We start from the raw sequence: 17,601 nt of genomic DNA, 5'->3' as shown, positions 1-17,601 counted from the left end.
AGTCAGTAAATGCAGTTGATCTAGATCTAAAAATAGTTCTGAATCTAAAATTAATCGAAGTAACACATGAATGTGTGGTGGCAAGCAACATCTTATTTTAATTCATTATTTGGAGCAAGTGCCGAGGCGCACGGTCAGGCACAGCCAGCCCCACAGCCCAGCTGCTGCGCATGGCATGACAAGCAGGGAGAAAGGGAGAAAGGCGAACGATAGAAGCCAGAAATATCTGCACTGATGATAACTATGCCTAATTGAAATGCACATTTGCTCTACTCGATATGGGGATTACTTAAACTTGTGATTCATTTATTATCACCCCAACATGATCTCCAAAAATTCCGTGCTCCTGGACACGGATGTTAAGGACACGAAATCCGTGTCCAGGAGCACGGATTTTGCCAAAATTCCGTGCTCCTGGACACAGAATTGTTTTCCGTGCTCCTGGACACGGAATTGTTTTCCGTGATGGACACACAGAAGTGCTCTCTTTGTACTCCCACAGCTCTATGTTTTCACAGTCTTTGACCTCAGTCAAATATTTTTTCTGAAAAAAAACATTTCTTACTGACAGGTTAGGGTTAGGGATTGTTTTGGTCTGAGCACAGCTAGTATTCTTTCATTCATTATATGAATTTGATAGCCTATCAACCAACTGGAAAAGGTATTTCTCAAAAATATGTCTTTAATGACCGGTTAAGGTGAGGGAATGTTTAACATCCGTGTCCAGGAGCACGGAAGTTTTGGAGATCAGGCTGATCACCCTAAATATAATCCGGACAGGCTTCAGAATTTTCCGTCATCCATCAAAAGAATCCGTCAATGACGGACATTTGTCGGTTAACGCGACCTATATGTTAAGTGCAAACCCTTCTCCTTTAGGTTGACTTAAAATTAGCCATCTGTACAGGACGTGTTTTTTATTTCATTTTTATCATTTTTATTTTTTGCGGGTCATATTGGGCGGGTCGGGCGGGTTGCTTTGAAATCTCTCACGGGCCGGGCGGGGCGGGTGGAAATATTTAATGGGTTGGGTTGGGGCGGGTGTTGAAATAACACCCACCCGCGCATCACTAGTGGCCACTGCTTTTTACTAAAAAGTGACCCTTAGAGAGTATTTCAGCCAAATGTCATGTTTTTAAACCAAAGTTAATGGGTTTTACACTAACCATTCAGTAGCAGTGGTGGCCATCTTGAAAAATGGCCACCATATTGAATTTTTGCATGGCCAGCGCTTTTTTTCCAAAAAGTGACCCTTAGAGAGTATCTGTGCCAAATGTCATGCTTTTATACCAAAGTGAACGATTCTCTTGAAAAAGGCCTTGTTCAATCTGCTCTACTACCGCTCCATTCCCCCTGTGTACATTGTGTATGCTCATTCCGGGGTTTACAATACAAAGAGTGAGCACGACTTCATGCCTCCCGTGTCCTTCATCCTTAAATGAAGTGTAGCTGCGTAAAGGAGCCTGTATATAACAATTTTAGTAAAATGAACATTGCTGTTTCATTCTATAAACTACTGACAAGATATCCTCTGAATTTCGAATGAAAATATTGTCGTTTATAGCTTTTATTTGAAGAAAATGACAAAGATCCATCCAAGAGCAATGTGAAAGACTGATAGAGAGCATACCAAAGCATAAAAGCTGTTAATTTAAAAAGTGGACTTTTTCCAACAAATATTGATTTCTACACTCTTCCTAAGTTAAAACATTACTACTACGTCGTTTTAAAAAGAATATCATCTTGTTTTAAGGAATGAAAACATTGCATCTTTTGTATTATTTTGACCATTTGTAACTTTCTGCAACTACAGTGCCGCCAGTTACTATTGGCACCCTTGAAGCTTAACCCTCTGGGCGCCACAGGCGACTTTCGTCGACGAGATGCCGTATTGTATAAAACGGTTGTTTTTTTCGAATAGGATATCAAATGTAGTTCAACTTCCACCTCTATAGGTGGCAGACATGTTTTACTTCAGTTCTAAACACATTGGGACGCCTTATATGGTATTTTGTTTAAGAAAACTACAAAACTACAAACTGCGTTCATTGCGGAAGTAACTCCTCCCCTGTGAAACAACGCGAAAGACGGAAGCAACCCTGCAGTGACATTACGTGGATAATTCTACTGAATAAACGACCAAATGCATTCAAATGGTAACTTTTCATGGTTGTACATATGTATTCATCATATATTTTGCCCCTAAATGAGGTAATATGCAAACAGGAGTGTATTTTCTGCCGCAGTAGAACTTCCCATCTTGGAGGGAGACTATCGATAGCCTATTTGTTGATCATGGGGACTGTAACAGGAAAACCCTTCATTCATTCACTTGTAAGTACACAATAGAAGTGTTTGTTTCTGCAGGAGACTTATATAATGAGGAAGGGAAGGTTTTTCCGATCAAGACGCAAGGTAAATATTTCGTGCTGCTTTGTATACTGTCGCTATGCTGGCGACGTTCATTGCAGTGGGGGATGAGGAAACGCGTCGTAATTTGCCTTTTTACAGACTCAATAGTCAACACCTGGAGGGTGACAGGGGTCGGGATGTTTGTAGAAGAGCTTGTATACTAAGTAGAAAAGTAAATGAAGACAAAGTGTGCATATTCCTGCCAACAGCGGGGGATGTTGAGTGAGAAGTATAGGCGCCTGAGACACAGGTCTCGTGCCCATTCTACTCGGTGCAAATTGGAACCGCAGTTCACGCTACTCGACACTGTTTGTGCCGTCTGTAGGTCTAAATAAATAGCAATGCTATTCTAATAATATAATAATAGTAATAATTATGTCAAATTGCGACCTGACTGAGTCTATTAGCAACAGAAAATTGTGATACCAGCTGGGGTTTGGTGCATCAGAATGACATGGGCATATGCATAAATATGCAATAACTCATTATAAAGTCAAAATGGCCGACACCATATGACGTCATAATATGCAAATTGGATGGGATAATTTACTCCTAAAATAAACTTTGGGTCATCCTCAATATTTGTCTCATTAATTTGTCAGGCTCTATCTATTACCTACGTCAAGCCACAGCCTTTTGAATATGACATGTCAAAATCATCCGTTTTGGGCAAAAACCTCTGGCACCAAGAGGGTTAAGCACATTATGGGACATATCTCCAGACAACAAATAATAAGGTCAACCATGATTTTTCTATAGATAGCTTGTGGTTTATACTAAATGTAAAAATGATCAACAGCAATGAATACTAAGCTTAAACTACGAGAGGGAAAAATGAAGAAGGTAAGGCTCCTGGAATCACTGGTATTGGCACTCTTTACTGGGTAACATTGTGGAAACCTAATTTGACTCAAATATGGTAGATAACAAATGGGAATCACCTTTGACAAATTGCTTTTGCCCATAGGACATAAACTAGGCAAGGATTTTTTTATATTTGTATTTTAAATAGCCACCTGTTACATCTTGTGCGTCTTTGACAAACGTAAAGACAGAGGGGCTGCCTTAGGACACCATAAATACAATTATTTGCAAAAACAAGACCTCAAAATAATAAAAGGTCATCTCAAAAGACCTTAGTATACCATTTCCAACACTGTGTTGTGTTATTCAGAAAACAGGGAGCTGTTATCCTTGGATGTGGGGTTAAGGGAAGCAATTATGATAGAAGTCTGTAGAAGTCGGTGCAAATAATGACAAAACATAGGGTCTAACATCTACAGACCTGAAGGTCAACTTTGAATTGTTTTGGGAAGTTTTTTTCAATAAGCATCACAAGTTAAACACTACACAAAGTATTGTTTTTTGGTTGGAGGCAAAGGCAGACCACATTGCTTCATGAAAGTCATAAAAGGGAACACCTGAAGTCTGTATAAGAGAATACAGGGAAAGCACATTATCTTATATGAATGTTCTAAGGTCAGATGAAGCAATAGTACAGCTTTTCAGTGATGCACACAAACAGCATGTTTGCATATTCTGGAAGAAAGTCTTTGAGGAAAAGGACACCCTACCAAAAATCAAGCATGGTGTCAGATCTATAATGTTATGGCACCCCATTGATGCATTAGGTATTGGAGGCTTTGACCATATCACATGTATCATGACAGGCATCACAGGTATCATCATTTACAGGAAAATGTGTAACCATGTGCAAGAACACTTGGTTTGAGGTGAAGATCATGTTTAAGGGTCGACCAATATATCGGCCGGACGATATATCGGGCTTATATTTGCGTTTATTAAGTGTATTGGTATCGGCCGATACGCATGCGGTTTTGGCCGATACGCCCACCCCTAGATTTTTACTACAGACGGGCAGCTCTGCTGGCAGACCCGCGTCACCCCTCCCCCTCTCATGATTGCTATTATTTTGTGCTTTTTGCATCAACCATGACTAAGCATAGCCCTAAAAGGTTGCAGGGATGTTTTCATGTTAATGACAATATGTATTGTAGTCACCTGAAGTCAATGAATGTATTTAGTCATAAATGCTTGCAATTTCTGTCATCTTTGCACTATTTTTCAAAACCTAGTTAATGCCCGAATGTATAGAACATTTGATTGATTTTAGTCATTTTTAGTCCTTTTCTGGTCCTTTAGTCATTTTTGTCCTACAAAGTAGTCTAAACATGTTTGTACGAACCTAATGACGTTTCCAACCAATTCCCCTTGCTGGAATTATGTGGAAAAGTGCTCTCATTTGTCTTTGTACCATGTCTGGTTCAAAAGTTATGAGAATAGTCGAATGTCAGAATTGAACAAATCGCTATTGAACAGTTTCCAAGATGACCTCTGAAAAACAGTCATGGGACAATTTGCAGCAATGTTAACATCTTTTATTGTTAACTAGACATATTAAGGATTCTAAAAAAATGGGTGTCAACAACAATTACGGGGGGTGCGCGTGGACCCCCTATAATGACTAGACTATAATGAAAAACTTGAAAAACTAGTTGTTCAATGTGCTTTGTACATGACAGTTATTTTCATGTTATTCATGTTATGGTGTGATGAAAAGGTGATGGGATAGGATTTTTTTTAAAGTACTGATTTTTGTCATTTTTAACATTTCTTTAACAATATTGGCCTCGGCCGTATCGGGTTTCGGAAATCGGGTATCGGCCAAGGGTGATGGAAAAAATATCGGTATCGCATCGGCCATTAAAAAACCTGTATCGGTCGACCCCTAATCATGTTCACTCCAGCAAGACAAAAACCCAAAGCAGACATCCAAATACACAATTCAAAATGCCACTAGTGAAGTGCAAGAAGCTCTTAGACGAATTCCAAAACCTTTGGAGGCTGCTTTTGCTGTCTAATGGTGTGGGACCAATTCGTTAAAGGGACAATCCACCCATTTGCATTAGGCTTTCCATTGCTAGACACCAGGCCCGTTGCGTTAAGGTACGCAATGTAGGCAGTTGCCTAGGGCCCCCGAGTAGGTGGGGCCCCCAAGGACGACAGGTTATGGACCCAACAGCAACGACGATTTGAAATAGCTTTATAATAAGGCAATGCCAACTTTATGAAGGGCTCTGCTGCGAGGGAAGCAACAGCGCCTCCCTAATGCCCCCTGCTCGAGGGGGCCCCCCTTCCAATAGGTTTGCATCAGCGACAGCGACGTGAAAATGTCAATTGCCAAAAGGTGCAACGACAAATGTAGTCAAAGTACCCCTATCTCGAGGGGGCCCCCCTTCCAATTTGTTCAACCGTCAAATTCAGCGCAAATACAAACTGAAGATGAAGCTACATAATCTCTCACTGGATGTTGCGCAGACGCCAGTTTATATTACATTTTTGGCTCAAGACAGTTGCTTTTAAAATAAAAGTTAATCTTGAAGGCGACATATTAGGCTACTCTCTGTACTGCAACCAAACTGTCCCAGGCCAGTTGACATCGCACAGACAGCGAGATGCTTCATTTAGGCGACAGTGTTATGTTTTCAAAAACATCCGTGAAGGATTATCCATGTGCTGTAACAAGCACTGGGCAAACGTTGATTGTTCCATAACGCATCTGCATAACGCATAACGCAACACGGAACTGTTTTGAATGTGGACAAACGCAAGAAGAAACGAATGAACAATGTGCATATGCATATGCATATGACCAATATTTCGGATAACACGAGTCACACAAGTGCGCTGGGATAGCTAGCCTACATTGTAGCCCACTTTCTTGCTTTTATATGGATTAGTACACATTGGAATTTGGGACCATGATTCTGGAAACTTGTGGATTACAGTGAGAGGTTGGGATACATTCTGCGGTCAAGACAACTCAAGGTAAGGGCACCGGGGTATTGGTCCCCTATAATTGACACAGCTGTCAACCACGGAGTAACGCAGGTGGTTGTTCAGTGATCCTGGGTCGCTACAGTAGCCTATTTGTGTGTGCTGCGGTATTACTAACAACTTTGGATTGTATTTTCAAATGCGTGGTGGATGCAATACGAAAAAAAATCTCGTCGGGGAGACCCCCCCTGGCTTGGTTAGAATTCTTGCTACCAATATCACATCCCCCCAAACCCCCCACTGTGCTGCGCATTCGTTTTTCAGCCTTGAGTTTCTGGACTAGGCCTATTGTTTTATGAGTCAATAGTTGGTTTTGCACAAATGGAGCACCCTTGGTTAGATTTTAAAACTGAACATTCAATTAGCCTACTTCATGAGCGGAGCCTACTGAATGGAATAGGCTATATTTGCCCAGGTCTTTCTTCATAAAGTTTCATAAAATGAACTGTAGGGACTAGTTATCATACTAGATTGCATTTCCTCACAGGAAATGCTGATGTATGCTTGCTCTTTATGCATTCATTGCCCTTCATGCATGTGTTGCCCTGCCACAACACTGTCTATAAGGTGACTTCTTGTTTGTTCCATTAGATTTCTATGGTTTCTGTGACATTGTGTTGTAATGGTAGGCTATGTGACAATGACTGAAGTGCCATCCAAAAATTGTCTGGCCCCTCCGAAACCCGAAACAGAAGTTCTGGCGCCGTGGCTACCCTGTCAGGTGCCCACCCCCCCCCCCCCCCCCCCCTTACAAAAACAAAAACCTAGGGCCCCGACAACCCCTTTGCCTAGGGCCCCCAAAATCCTAGAAACGGGCCTGCTAGACACCCAGTCATACTTTTGAATGGTCATGCAACACTATCTCAATTCCCCCTGAGACAGGAGAAATTCGTATTCACCTCTTAACACTTCCTCCTACAATGATGTCAAAATCGTCATTTTGCATCATTGTAGGAGGAAGTGTAAGAGAGGTGGATTTCTGTTGAGACTACAAGCCTTTTTCTCACCCTTTCAACCCCGCCCATAGGGGGTTGGACCTAATGCGCTAACAGACCTATCAAAGATCAGTGTGCCGGTGCTTTTGAAATCACTGGCATTGAGGCTCCAGTAAGTCACTGGCAGCGTGTGGCCTGGGTGTGGCCTGTGGAACTTGAGCATTGCAATGCATCATGGGGATTGTGGTCACAAATCCACAAGCACTAAAAAGACATTTTCTGCCTTTACTCGGCCAAGAAGGCACCAAATTAGAAATGTATGCTACTATTCTACTACATATATGACCCACTTTCAATTAGGGATGCAAACGATTAATCGACTTTAGTCAATCAATGCATTAATCGATTGAAAAACATTAATCGCAATTAATCGACAATTCAACTGACAAGAGACCCAGGTGAAATGGGCATGTGAAGAGTGTGTGTGAAGAGGGGTGTGAAGAGTGGGAATATTTATATCACTTTTGGATTAAAGAATTGATATAGAATTAATTTGAATGTGGTATTTTATCTCAATTTTTTATAAGATTTTTTAGATTGAGTAGTTTTTTTTTAAAGAAACATTGACATTTCGGGGGGAAAACTCCACTTATCAATTAATCGTAAGTCGATCGATACGGTTATCAACTAATGATTAATGAATTAATCGATAATTTGCATCCCTACTTTCAATACATATTCATGTCTCAACCGGCGGAATGCCCCTTTAAGGAGGGGTGCCAATATTCATGGACATGCCATTTTTCATGTTTTTGCTTGAAATTACAAAATGCAATTGGAAAAAATACTTTGCTATTCTAAATATCTTTGGACCTTCAATTAAAAGATCCTGTTGGTAAAAGTTGTTTACATTTCCATTTATTTCTGGATATATTGCACATTTTGTAAATAAAATTAAGGGGTGCCAATACTAATGGGCGGCGCTGTATGCTCTAAAGGACAATATTTTCATTCAAAATTCGGAGTACATGCTGTCAGTAGTTTACAAAATGAAACACCAATGTTCATTTTACTTAAACACATGCCTATAGAGGGAACATTACAAAAATGTCTATAATTTTTTTTCCGCGGCTGTATTATGCCCCCCATTTATTTCCTGTCTCTATCTATCCTGTCTATGTAATAGGGGTCTTAAAATGTTTAACTTTTCAAAATGAATTATAGAAGAGCAACACTGTATATTTCCACAAATGGTGTAATGTTGTTTTAATGTGCGTCTTACACCATCAGAGTCTTGCTCCTCCTCATCGGCTGGAAACGCAGTCGCAGGAGGAGTCCTTTCCTCTGCCCCACTCATCTCTGGCATGAATTCAATGTTTTACACACCTACAGGAAAAACAGGATGGGCAGAATAATATCTACTGACAATTGGTGAACAAAAATGATACTTTCCCATCAGGGCTGAATTAAGATGGCCTGGGGCCCCTAGGCTAGGTTGCTGTTCTACCATCCTGTTCACTGTGATGACGGACTGTAAAATCACTTTGTAGGGCTGGGAGTAGTGTTGTCACGATACCAATATTTTGGTACCGGTACCGGTATCAACATGTACAGTTGAGGACGATATTATTAGCCCCCCTCCTGAAATTAGACATATCTCTTCATTGAACATTGAGAATGATCATTATTAATAAACGTATGTTATTCTGGAAACGAATACCCCATGGAGATAGTATCCAATAAGTTAAATTTGGACTTTTCCATTTTCACAATGAGTTTAAACAAAAAAGTGTAAAAATGGCAAGGACAAAATCATTAGCCCCCTTATCATTAATAGTCAATACAGTGCCATTTATGAACAAAAATTGACACCAGGCACTTTGATTAGTTGTTAACTATGTTGGCACATGTCCTACCAGGGATTTTGGGCCATTTTTTTCATTGCAAATAGTTGAGCTGGTCCAAATTGCATGGATGTTGAGGATGGACATTCATTTTCAGCACTCTTCAAATACTATCTAAAGAATTGAGGTCTGAACCACTCCATGACCATGGTTTTAGTATCCTTGAAGAACATTTGAAATATTTTGGATGCAAGTTTTGGGTTATTGTCTTATTGAAAGATCCAATGAAGATCTTAGCTCCCTCTATGAGCATATTTTTGCAAGGTCACTTTCCACATTCTATCATAATCTTCAGTTTTTATGGTGCCGTACACCCAAACAAGGTTTCCTGTGGCTGAGGCTGCCACAGAATGATGCATCCACCACCATGTTTAATTGTGGAAACCATCTTATAACGATTCAAGGCCTATCCCTTTCTTCACCTGACAGAAGCAGAATCCATGCATCAAAGCAGGTGCAATTGAATATCATCAGATGAAAGCAGAGACGTTCAAAACTCATTTTTGACTTTCAAATGTTCACAGGCAAAGCTCAATAACACTCTGATATGCACTGACTTTAGTAAAGGGGTTCTTCTGTGATGATGGCCCCAAAGCCCAATATGATGACAAGCCCTAACAACTGTCTTTCTTGGGTGGGAAAAAACCTCCAGGTGAGGCCAGGTCAATAACAATCATCTAGGCAGGTGTCCAATGCTTCTTTGGTCTAATGAGGCTAAGCAGTTTCCAAACTTACACATAGTGGTGGGGCATCAAGTTTAGTCTGTCATTCAGCCTCAGACACAGGGAGTCTGGGTCTGAATCTGGATTGCTGGGTCTTCCAACAACATTGTAACCCAAAGCATACATTTAGATTAGTTCAGAGGTTCTTCAAGGACACTAAAACCATGATATTGGAATCACCCGCTCATAGTCCAGTCCTCAATCCCACTGAGAGTCTGTGGTTAATGTCTATGCTCAGCATCCATGTGATTTGGACCAGCTAGAACACTTCGCAGTGAAGAAATGGCCCAAAATCCCTAGTGGGGCATGTGCCAACCTAGGTAGCAACTTATCAGAGCCTGTTGTCAGTTTTGGTTCATAAATGGCGCCATATTGACTATTCATGATCAGGGGGCTAATAATTTTGTCCTTGTCATTTTTGCCCTTTTTTGTTTAAACTCATCGTAACAATAGAAAAATCCAAATTCAACTCATTGAACATTATATCCATCAGTGTATTTGTTTCCAGAATAACAGAAACGGTTAATAATGGTCATTCTTACTGAGAAATCAAGAGAAATGTCTAATTTCAGGAGGGGGGCTATTAATATCGTCCTCAACTGTATTTCGGTACTTTTCGGTACTAAAAAAAAAAAAAAAAAAAATATTGCAACATTTTTACAGTGGTGCTCATATGTTTACATACCCCAGCAGAATATACGCTTTCTTGGCGATTTCTCACAAAATATGAAGGATTACACAAAACCTTTTTTTTCACTCATTGCCAGTGACTAGCTTAAGATATTTATTAGCAATATTCTGTGTTTACTCTTTCAAAAGCATGATCACAACCCAAACTACCCAAATGACCCTGTTCAAAAGTTTACATACCCTAGTTTCTGATGCTGAATATGGCCCTGTTTAACATGAGGGACCGCTCTAAATTGTTTGTGGTAGTTGTGGATAAGGCTCTTAATGTTCTCAGTTGACAAAACAGCACATTCTTCCTGGCAGAATGGTTGTTTCCTATAATATCTTTGGGTGTCTTGCTGGAACCTCACATTTGAGGTTTCCCCTGAGTGGCTGAATGATGTTGAGATCAGGAGAGTGAGACGGTCGCTCAAAAACTTCATTTTATTCTTTCTGAAGCTAATGACGGGTTGATTTGGCTTTGTGTGCTGAAATATTGTCATGTTGGCATGTCCAAACAATGGACCATGTGCAGTTTCAAGGCTGATGAGTGTCAAGTTTCCTCCAGTATTTTTCACAGGGCAATGTATTCATCATTCTGTGAGTATGGACCAAAAGTGTAGTGCATTTGTAACTCAAATGCCCCCATGACATCAGTGGTCCATAACCATGTTTCACAGAAGGGATGGTGTAACTTTCATCATAGGCTCTGTTGACTGTTCTCCAAATGGTACTGTTAATAGTGGCTGAAAAAAGTTGCATATTGATCTCATTTTTCCAAATGACTTTGTCACAGACATTTTTATGCTTCTCACTGTGCTATTTGGTGTATCATATGCAAAATAACATGTTTGCATTTTTGTAGTAATGGCTTTCTCCTGGTAACCCCCAACAGCCCATCTTTCCTCAAGTGCCTCTGTCCTGTACAGTTTAAAACATTTTTTTCATGTTGTCCTATATTTCACCTGAAGTTATTTTTTGGTTGTCCTATGCCTCCTGAATGATTTTCCTTGCAATGATCATTGCAATGCAATGATTCCCTTGCCCATTGGCTTGATTCCAACCAAACGCCTCATATTGCATTTCTGAATTGAAATTCCAACGGTGCCGACATGACAATATTTCGACACAGAAAGCCAAATCAACCCGTCATTAGCTTCAGAAAGAATAAAATGAAGGTTTTTGAGCGACCATCTCACTCTCCTGATCTCAACATTATTGAGCCACTCAGGGGAAACCTCAAATGTGAGGTTCCAGCAAGACACCCAAAAATATTATAGGAAACAACCATTCTGCCAGGAAGAATGTGCTGTTTTGTCATCTGAGAACATTAAGAGCCTTATCCACAACTACCACAAACAATTTAGAGCGGTCCCTCATGTTAAACAGGGCCATATTCAGCATCAGAAACTAGGGTATGTAAACTTTTGAACAGGGTCATTTGGGTAGTTTGGGTTGTGATCATGCTTTTGAAAGAGTAAACACAGAATATTGCTAATAAATATCTTAAGCCAGTCACTAGCCATCAGGGATTAAAATTAACTTTTTTCACAACCGTCCCGGAACCGTCCCGAAATTTTTTTTCAACCGTCCCGAATCGTCCCTGAACCCTCCCGAAAGCGAAGGACTGAACTATTTTATGAAGAAAAAAAAAACCCTACATTCGGTGCAAGTTAATTCAAACATTGAATTCCCTTAAAGGTGCACTGTGTAATTTGTATTGAGCTTAGTTCATTTCCAGAATTCATGCTGCCCATTCACAAATGTTACCTTTTTAACTAATACTTTACTTACCTACCACCACCATTAAATTCTAAGAATTTAATATGACTGAGGAAATTGACAGAATCAGACAGGCAGGGAGACAGAACCAGACAGAATGAGATTGAGAGTCAGAGAGAGAGACTTTGACTTTTAAATGTGCATTTATTGACAAAACCATGAATCAATTCAATCCTTTACATGGCACTAGAAAGGCCTTGAGATGGCAAGTATGGTTATAAATAGATAGATAAATAAATAAATAAATAAATAAATAAAAATAAAAAAGTATTAAGTGTCAAACCTACATCCATAACCAACAAAAAACACCTCAAAATCAACCCAAAGTCCAAGCAAAAACCACCTCACCATCTCTTACAGAACAAAGTGCCTCACCATAGCACCACTTCTCAACAAAAGTTTCCAGGTCCTTCATATATTTGAAAAAATGAAAATCAACCAAAATTCTAGACTTCAATGAACGAAAAAAAAACATTTAGAACATTGCAGTCTGAGTCCAGATTACTGCCCATTTTATTGCTCCTACTCATGTAGATAGCCATTTTTGCTTGGCCTAAAACGAAATTAATCAGTTGACATTTTGATCTATGCCTCTGTGTGTATTTAAAGCCCAAAATAAACAATTGCAAAGAAAACAATTCACCAAATGTGAGAAACAAAGTTTTCAACACATCAAACAAAGGAAGAAGTCTTGAGCAATCCATAAAACAATGAAACAGAGATAGAGACAGAGAGGGAGAGAGAACCAGACAGGTAGGGAGACAGAGCCCTACAGGCAGAGAGAAAGAGAGAGCACGAGACAGAGAGAGCACGAGACAGGCAGGCAGGCAGGCAGGCAGGCAGGCAGGCAGGCAGGGAGAGAGAGAGAGAGAGAGAGAGAGAGAGAGAGAGAGAGAGAGAGAGAGAGAGAGAGAGAGAGAGAGAGAGAGAGAGAGAGAGAGAGAGAGAGAGAGAGCACGAACGAACACGAACGAACGAACTGTGGCCTATGGGCTCTTCTGCTGGAACTCCACCATTTACTTACGGCCTTCATGGAGTTGTACTGCTCATGAGGTGGGCCGTGCATTGATATATATATCCATAAAACAATGAAACAGAGAGAGATAAAGATAGGAAGAGAGACAAACAGACAGGTAGGGAGAGAGAGAGAGAGAGAGAGAGAGAGAGAGAGAGAGAGAGAGAGAGAGAGAGAGAGAGAGAGAGAGAGAGAGAGTCACTCAGAGAACTGTGGCCTACGGGCTCTTCTGCTGGAACTCCACCATTTACTTACGGCCTTCATGGAGTTGTACTGCTCATGAGGTGGGCCGTGCATTGATATATGCATTAAAGAATTTAGGGTCTCATTTGTGAGCCTAGACCTCCAATCTGATTTAATCCGCTTCATACATGAAAACCCTCGCTCACAGCAGGAGCTTGACATGGGGAGGACCAGGGTGATTTCAGCCAGGATCTGTAGGTGGAGGAACTGGCCAGCTCTTCCGATAGCCCCCTGTATTAGCCACTGCCACAGAACCTGAAAGGGTTGAAAGTCTCATCATCTGGCTTGCTTTTATACTGGGGTAGTTTATGGCTCTAAGCACACTTTTCTCCAAAACCAATGAACTTATAGGAAATGTATATTGTTGATCTCTTAATGTGGTCAATAACTCACCTGTGATGTAAGATGCCTGAAGTGAGATGAGACCATGGTCTTGAGGTCCAGCCACTCTCGCCTTGCCGCATCCTCTTGAGTCGAAGTCCTTGGATTTTTCCAGGATTGGTCGGAAATGTGCCAGGATCAGGTCAAGCTGTGAAGCGCCAAATGTAGACAGGGAGGTGGGATCTTCTGGCCAGTTGCAGAGGTCAAACAGGGTGGAGATTGCCTTCAGGACTCCGGTCTCCGGATTCCTAAAGCGATTTGAGATGAACTCGCAGAGCCCATTGGTGAGACAAAGCTTTAAATTGCTGAAGTCCCCCTCATCTGTGCTGGTCCTGTTCAGCTGAACTCCCTGCCAGGTGGATCCAGTCCCAACCTCATCCAGGAACCGCTGCAGCCTGGGGCCTGGGTTTGTCTACATTGAACATGGACAAATGGTTTCAGTGCTAAAAATGAAATGAATTTTTAGAGCAACTGTGGCTTTGAACAGTTTCGGCCTAAATTTAACACACAATAATACTACTAATAATAAGAGTAACAGCAGCAACAACAAAAGCAATAATAATAATACTAATACTACTACTAATAATAATAATAAATATATATATATATATATATAACAATAATAGGATGAAGAAGAGGAAGAATATACATTCAACTCTAGTATCAAATAATGCAAATAAAATATAATTAAATAGAAATAGAATTAAACGAAGTATATAGATAAAAAAGAAAACTCACCTGCATTGCAACAAACAACATGCAAGATGTCTGTAGTCCGTCCGACACCATCTGGAGGGTGAGGCCATCCTGCTGGAACAGGAGGCTGAGGGTCTTGAGCTCCTGCAAAAGGTCCAGCATGAAGTGGACGAAGAGAAGGGTGCTGAACTTCTTCAGAAATGTTAAGATGACCTTCGCCCTACCCTTCATGGCTGCGCTCGCCTCCCGATCGTTGGTGTTGCTGGCATGAATTTCGAAGTGTGCCATCAGAGGCTTATAATTCCTCATGAGGACCTCCAATGCGTGGGCCGTGTGAAGTAGCCAGCGGGTACCTGTAATAAGACAGCAAAGATTGAAAAATCAGTACACTATGGTTGAAAATAGCCCCTATGGATGGATGCGCATATAGTACATACAGTGGACACTTGGTTATATTAGTACCTTCGATGTTTCCTGGCCTGAGTATGGAGATCTCCATTGTCTTGCCTATCTCCTCCAGGTCCCTTGTTGCTTTGGCTGATTTGTTGTAATGCTTGTGGATTGAGCGAAGCATGTCGTTGATCTCTTTGAGTTTCGGATGGCCTTTAAGACAATCCAGCGCAGCCAGCTCCAGTCGATGAGCACGGACAATACCGATACAAGGGAGGGACACAGATGCTGTAGTCTGGCTGCAACACCGTTGTATACCCAGCATTACAGCAGCGCCATCACAGCCAAAGCCCACAAGACGCTGCTTCAGGTCCTCCTCTTGAATCCCCACCTAATGATAGAGTTTGTGAAAAAAGACAAAGAATTATCACATTAGGTTATAGTAAGAATACAACTGACTAGAGGAATTATTTCATTCATACATAACATTCAAATGTAAACAACTACCCACCCCTTCCAGGCCTTTCAAAACCGCATCCAAAATGCCCTGGCTATGGGCATGTTCCAGGGCCACTATCTGAACAAGTCGATGGACAGGTTTCCCATCCCTCAGGTAGGAGACATAGATAATTTCCTGATCCTTTGCCGTGCGATTAACAGAGGAATCTGAAATGACGGAGAAAAATCTGGCTGCTTTCAACTCCTCCTTCATGCATCCAGCTATTGCCTCCACAAAAGTCTGGCAAGCTATGTTATTCTGGTAGGTGGATCCGAGATCAAGGCCGTTGGTCTTGTGCAGTGAAATTAATTTTGGAAAAAGGGTGAATGGCTCTTCCTCCTTTGCTATGAAATATGCAATGTTGAATATTTTGACCAGTTTTTCTTGGACTGCCGCATCTATCCTGTCAAAGGCTGCCACTATCTCTCCCCCCGCTGGATCCTCCCTTGCCTGCACAGCCTCCGCTGCTGTTTTATGGAAGGTGGTGGCCACATGCTCCTTTATGGTCTTCACCCTCACCTTGTCTCCTGTAACACCAAGCATCAGTGTATTCCCCTTGGCCACAGTTGGACAGCTTCTACATGTTTGACGAAACATTAATTCTGCCTCTGCATCCCATTCGATGAAAGAATATGTCTTCTTCCACTCAGGAAGGAACTTCCGTTTTCTTTTGGCTTCATATGTTGAACATCTTTCTTGTTTCTGTTGGAAATAAGAGCTGAAAATAGGTACAGATTGCCATACATTAGTAGCAAGTACAACATATTAAATCTAGCATAATTGTTAATTTTGAAAGAGACTTTAATAATAAACAACAACAACAACAACAACAACAACAACAACAACAACAACAACAACAACAACAACAACAACATCAACAACAATAATAATAATAATAATAATAGGCCTAGCAGGGATTCATCCCAGTAACTCAATAGGAGAAGCTTATAACCTTATGTTGGGCCCTATTTATTTTAATATGTGTTCAGGTGTGTAGGCCTACAGCCTACAGCATTTGTTTATGACATGAATGCACTGTACCGTATCAATATGATAGTTATAGTAGGCCTACAGTGGGCTTTAGGCCACTACCCAAGTCTTGCGCTAGGTGACTCACTTCGACAAAACTTTCACTTCGAAAGTGTCTCTGAGCGTTGGAGCGGGCGCTTTCTACTGGGCTCGCGTTGTTACTATAGTTACCATAGCGTCTTCAGCAGAGACTGGTCTGGCAGAAGCCTCACCTCTATACCCTATTTAAAATACAGATGATAACGCTCTCCGGACTTAGCTTTCAGTGAAGTAAAGCAAATGGTACTGCAGATGCACGTCTTTATCATTGGATATAACACACACACACGAGCCTTGATTATGAATGATATGACACAATTTCAAAGCAAGCGCGATTGACCGATCGGGCAATTTCGCCCTGGCACTTTCAACGAGAACTGGGAGAATACTACGGCACAGTGGACATAGAAATGGCTGTGAAAAGAAAACCTAGATAATTTCATCTGGGTCACAGCTCATACTTCGACAGCACCAACTAAATCGGACTGCATTTAGCCTAATTATTAGGTGTTACGTGTGATCTCTACTGCAGAACAGTTCCAGCTCGACTGTATCTAGCTGCTGCCTGTCATGTCTACCGGACGATGTACAGGCTTATTTTTTTGTTTTAATGAGAAAACTAAGAGATGGAACCTGTACCTAATAATGTCAAAGGACATGTTGTGTTTTGAGTTTTGGGAGATCAGAATTGTTATCAATATAGCCTATTTTACCACCTCAGCTCTAGCTGCCCATAGCCTACTTAAGCCACAAACTGACTTTCCTCAGACTCACTCGGTAGAGCTAGTTGGGATTGATGACATTAAACGCAGACTGTTTGGTCTACATTACTTACCTCTGTATCTAGAACAGATGTTGGAGGTGCTCGACCACTTGGGCCTGGTTGTATGTCTTGGGGCTCGGGAGTATTCGGCTTCAACCAGCGCAACATATTTTACTGCTGTAATACAGTGTCGAAACGAGTTTCTTCTTCACAGAGCTTGAGCGGGAAGCAAGCGCAACATTCTGTAACATTCTGAAACATTGT

At 41.1% G+C, this 17,601-nt stretch overlaps 1 protein-coding gene across 3 annotated transcripts in view; it reads right to left on the bottom strand.

Annotated features, from left to right (window-relative positions):
• msh5 (mutS homolog 5) overlaps window positions 1-17,601 on the bottom strand; it is a 248,287-nt gene that overhangs the window by 209,540 nt on the left and 21,146 nt on the right. For all 3 annotated transcript variants that reach the window (XM_063199820.1, XM_063199819.1, XM_063199818.1), the window contains one exon: window positions 8,488-8,591. In XM_063199820.1, coding sequence (XP_063055890.1) covers window positions 8,488-8,571 — 84 coding nt within the window. In that variant the 5' untranslated portion in view covers window positions 8,572-8,591. The remainder of the gene's footprint in view (window positions 1-8,487; window positions 8,592-17,601) is intronic.

The sequence above is a fragment of the Engraulis encrasicolus genome, chromosome 5 (genome assembly GCF_034702125.1).
Source record: "Engraulis encrasicolus isolate BLACKSEA-1 chromosome 5, IST_EnEncr_1.0, whole genome shotgun sequence".
NCBI lineage: Eukaryota > Metazoa > Chordata > Actinopteri > Clupeiformes > Engraulidae > Engraulis > Engraulis encrasicolus.
This window is presented reverse-complemented; position numbering and strand designations above follow the sequence as displayed.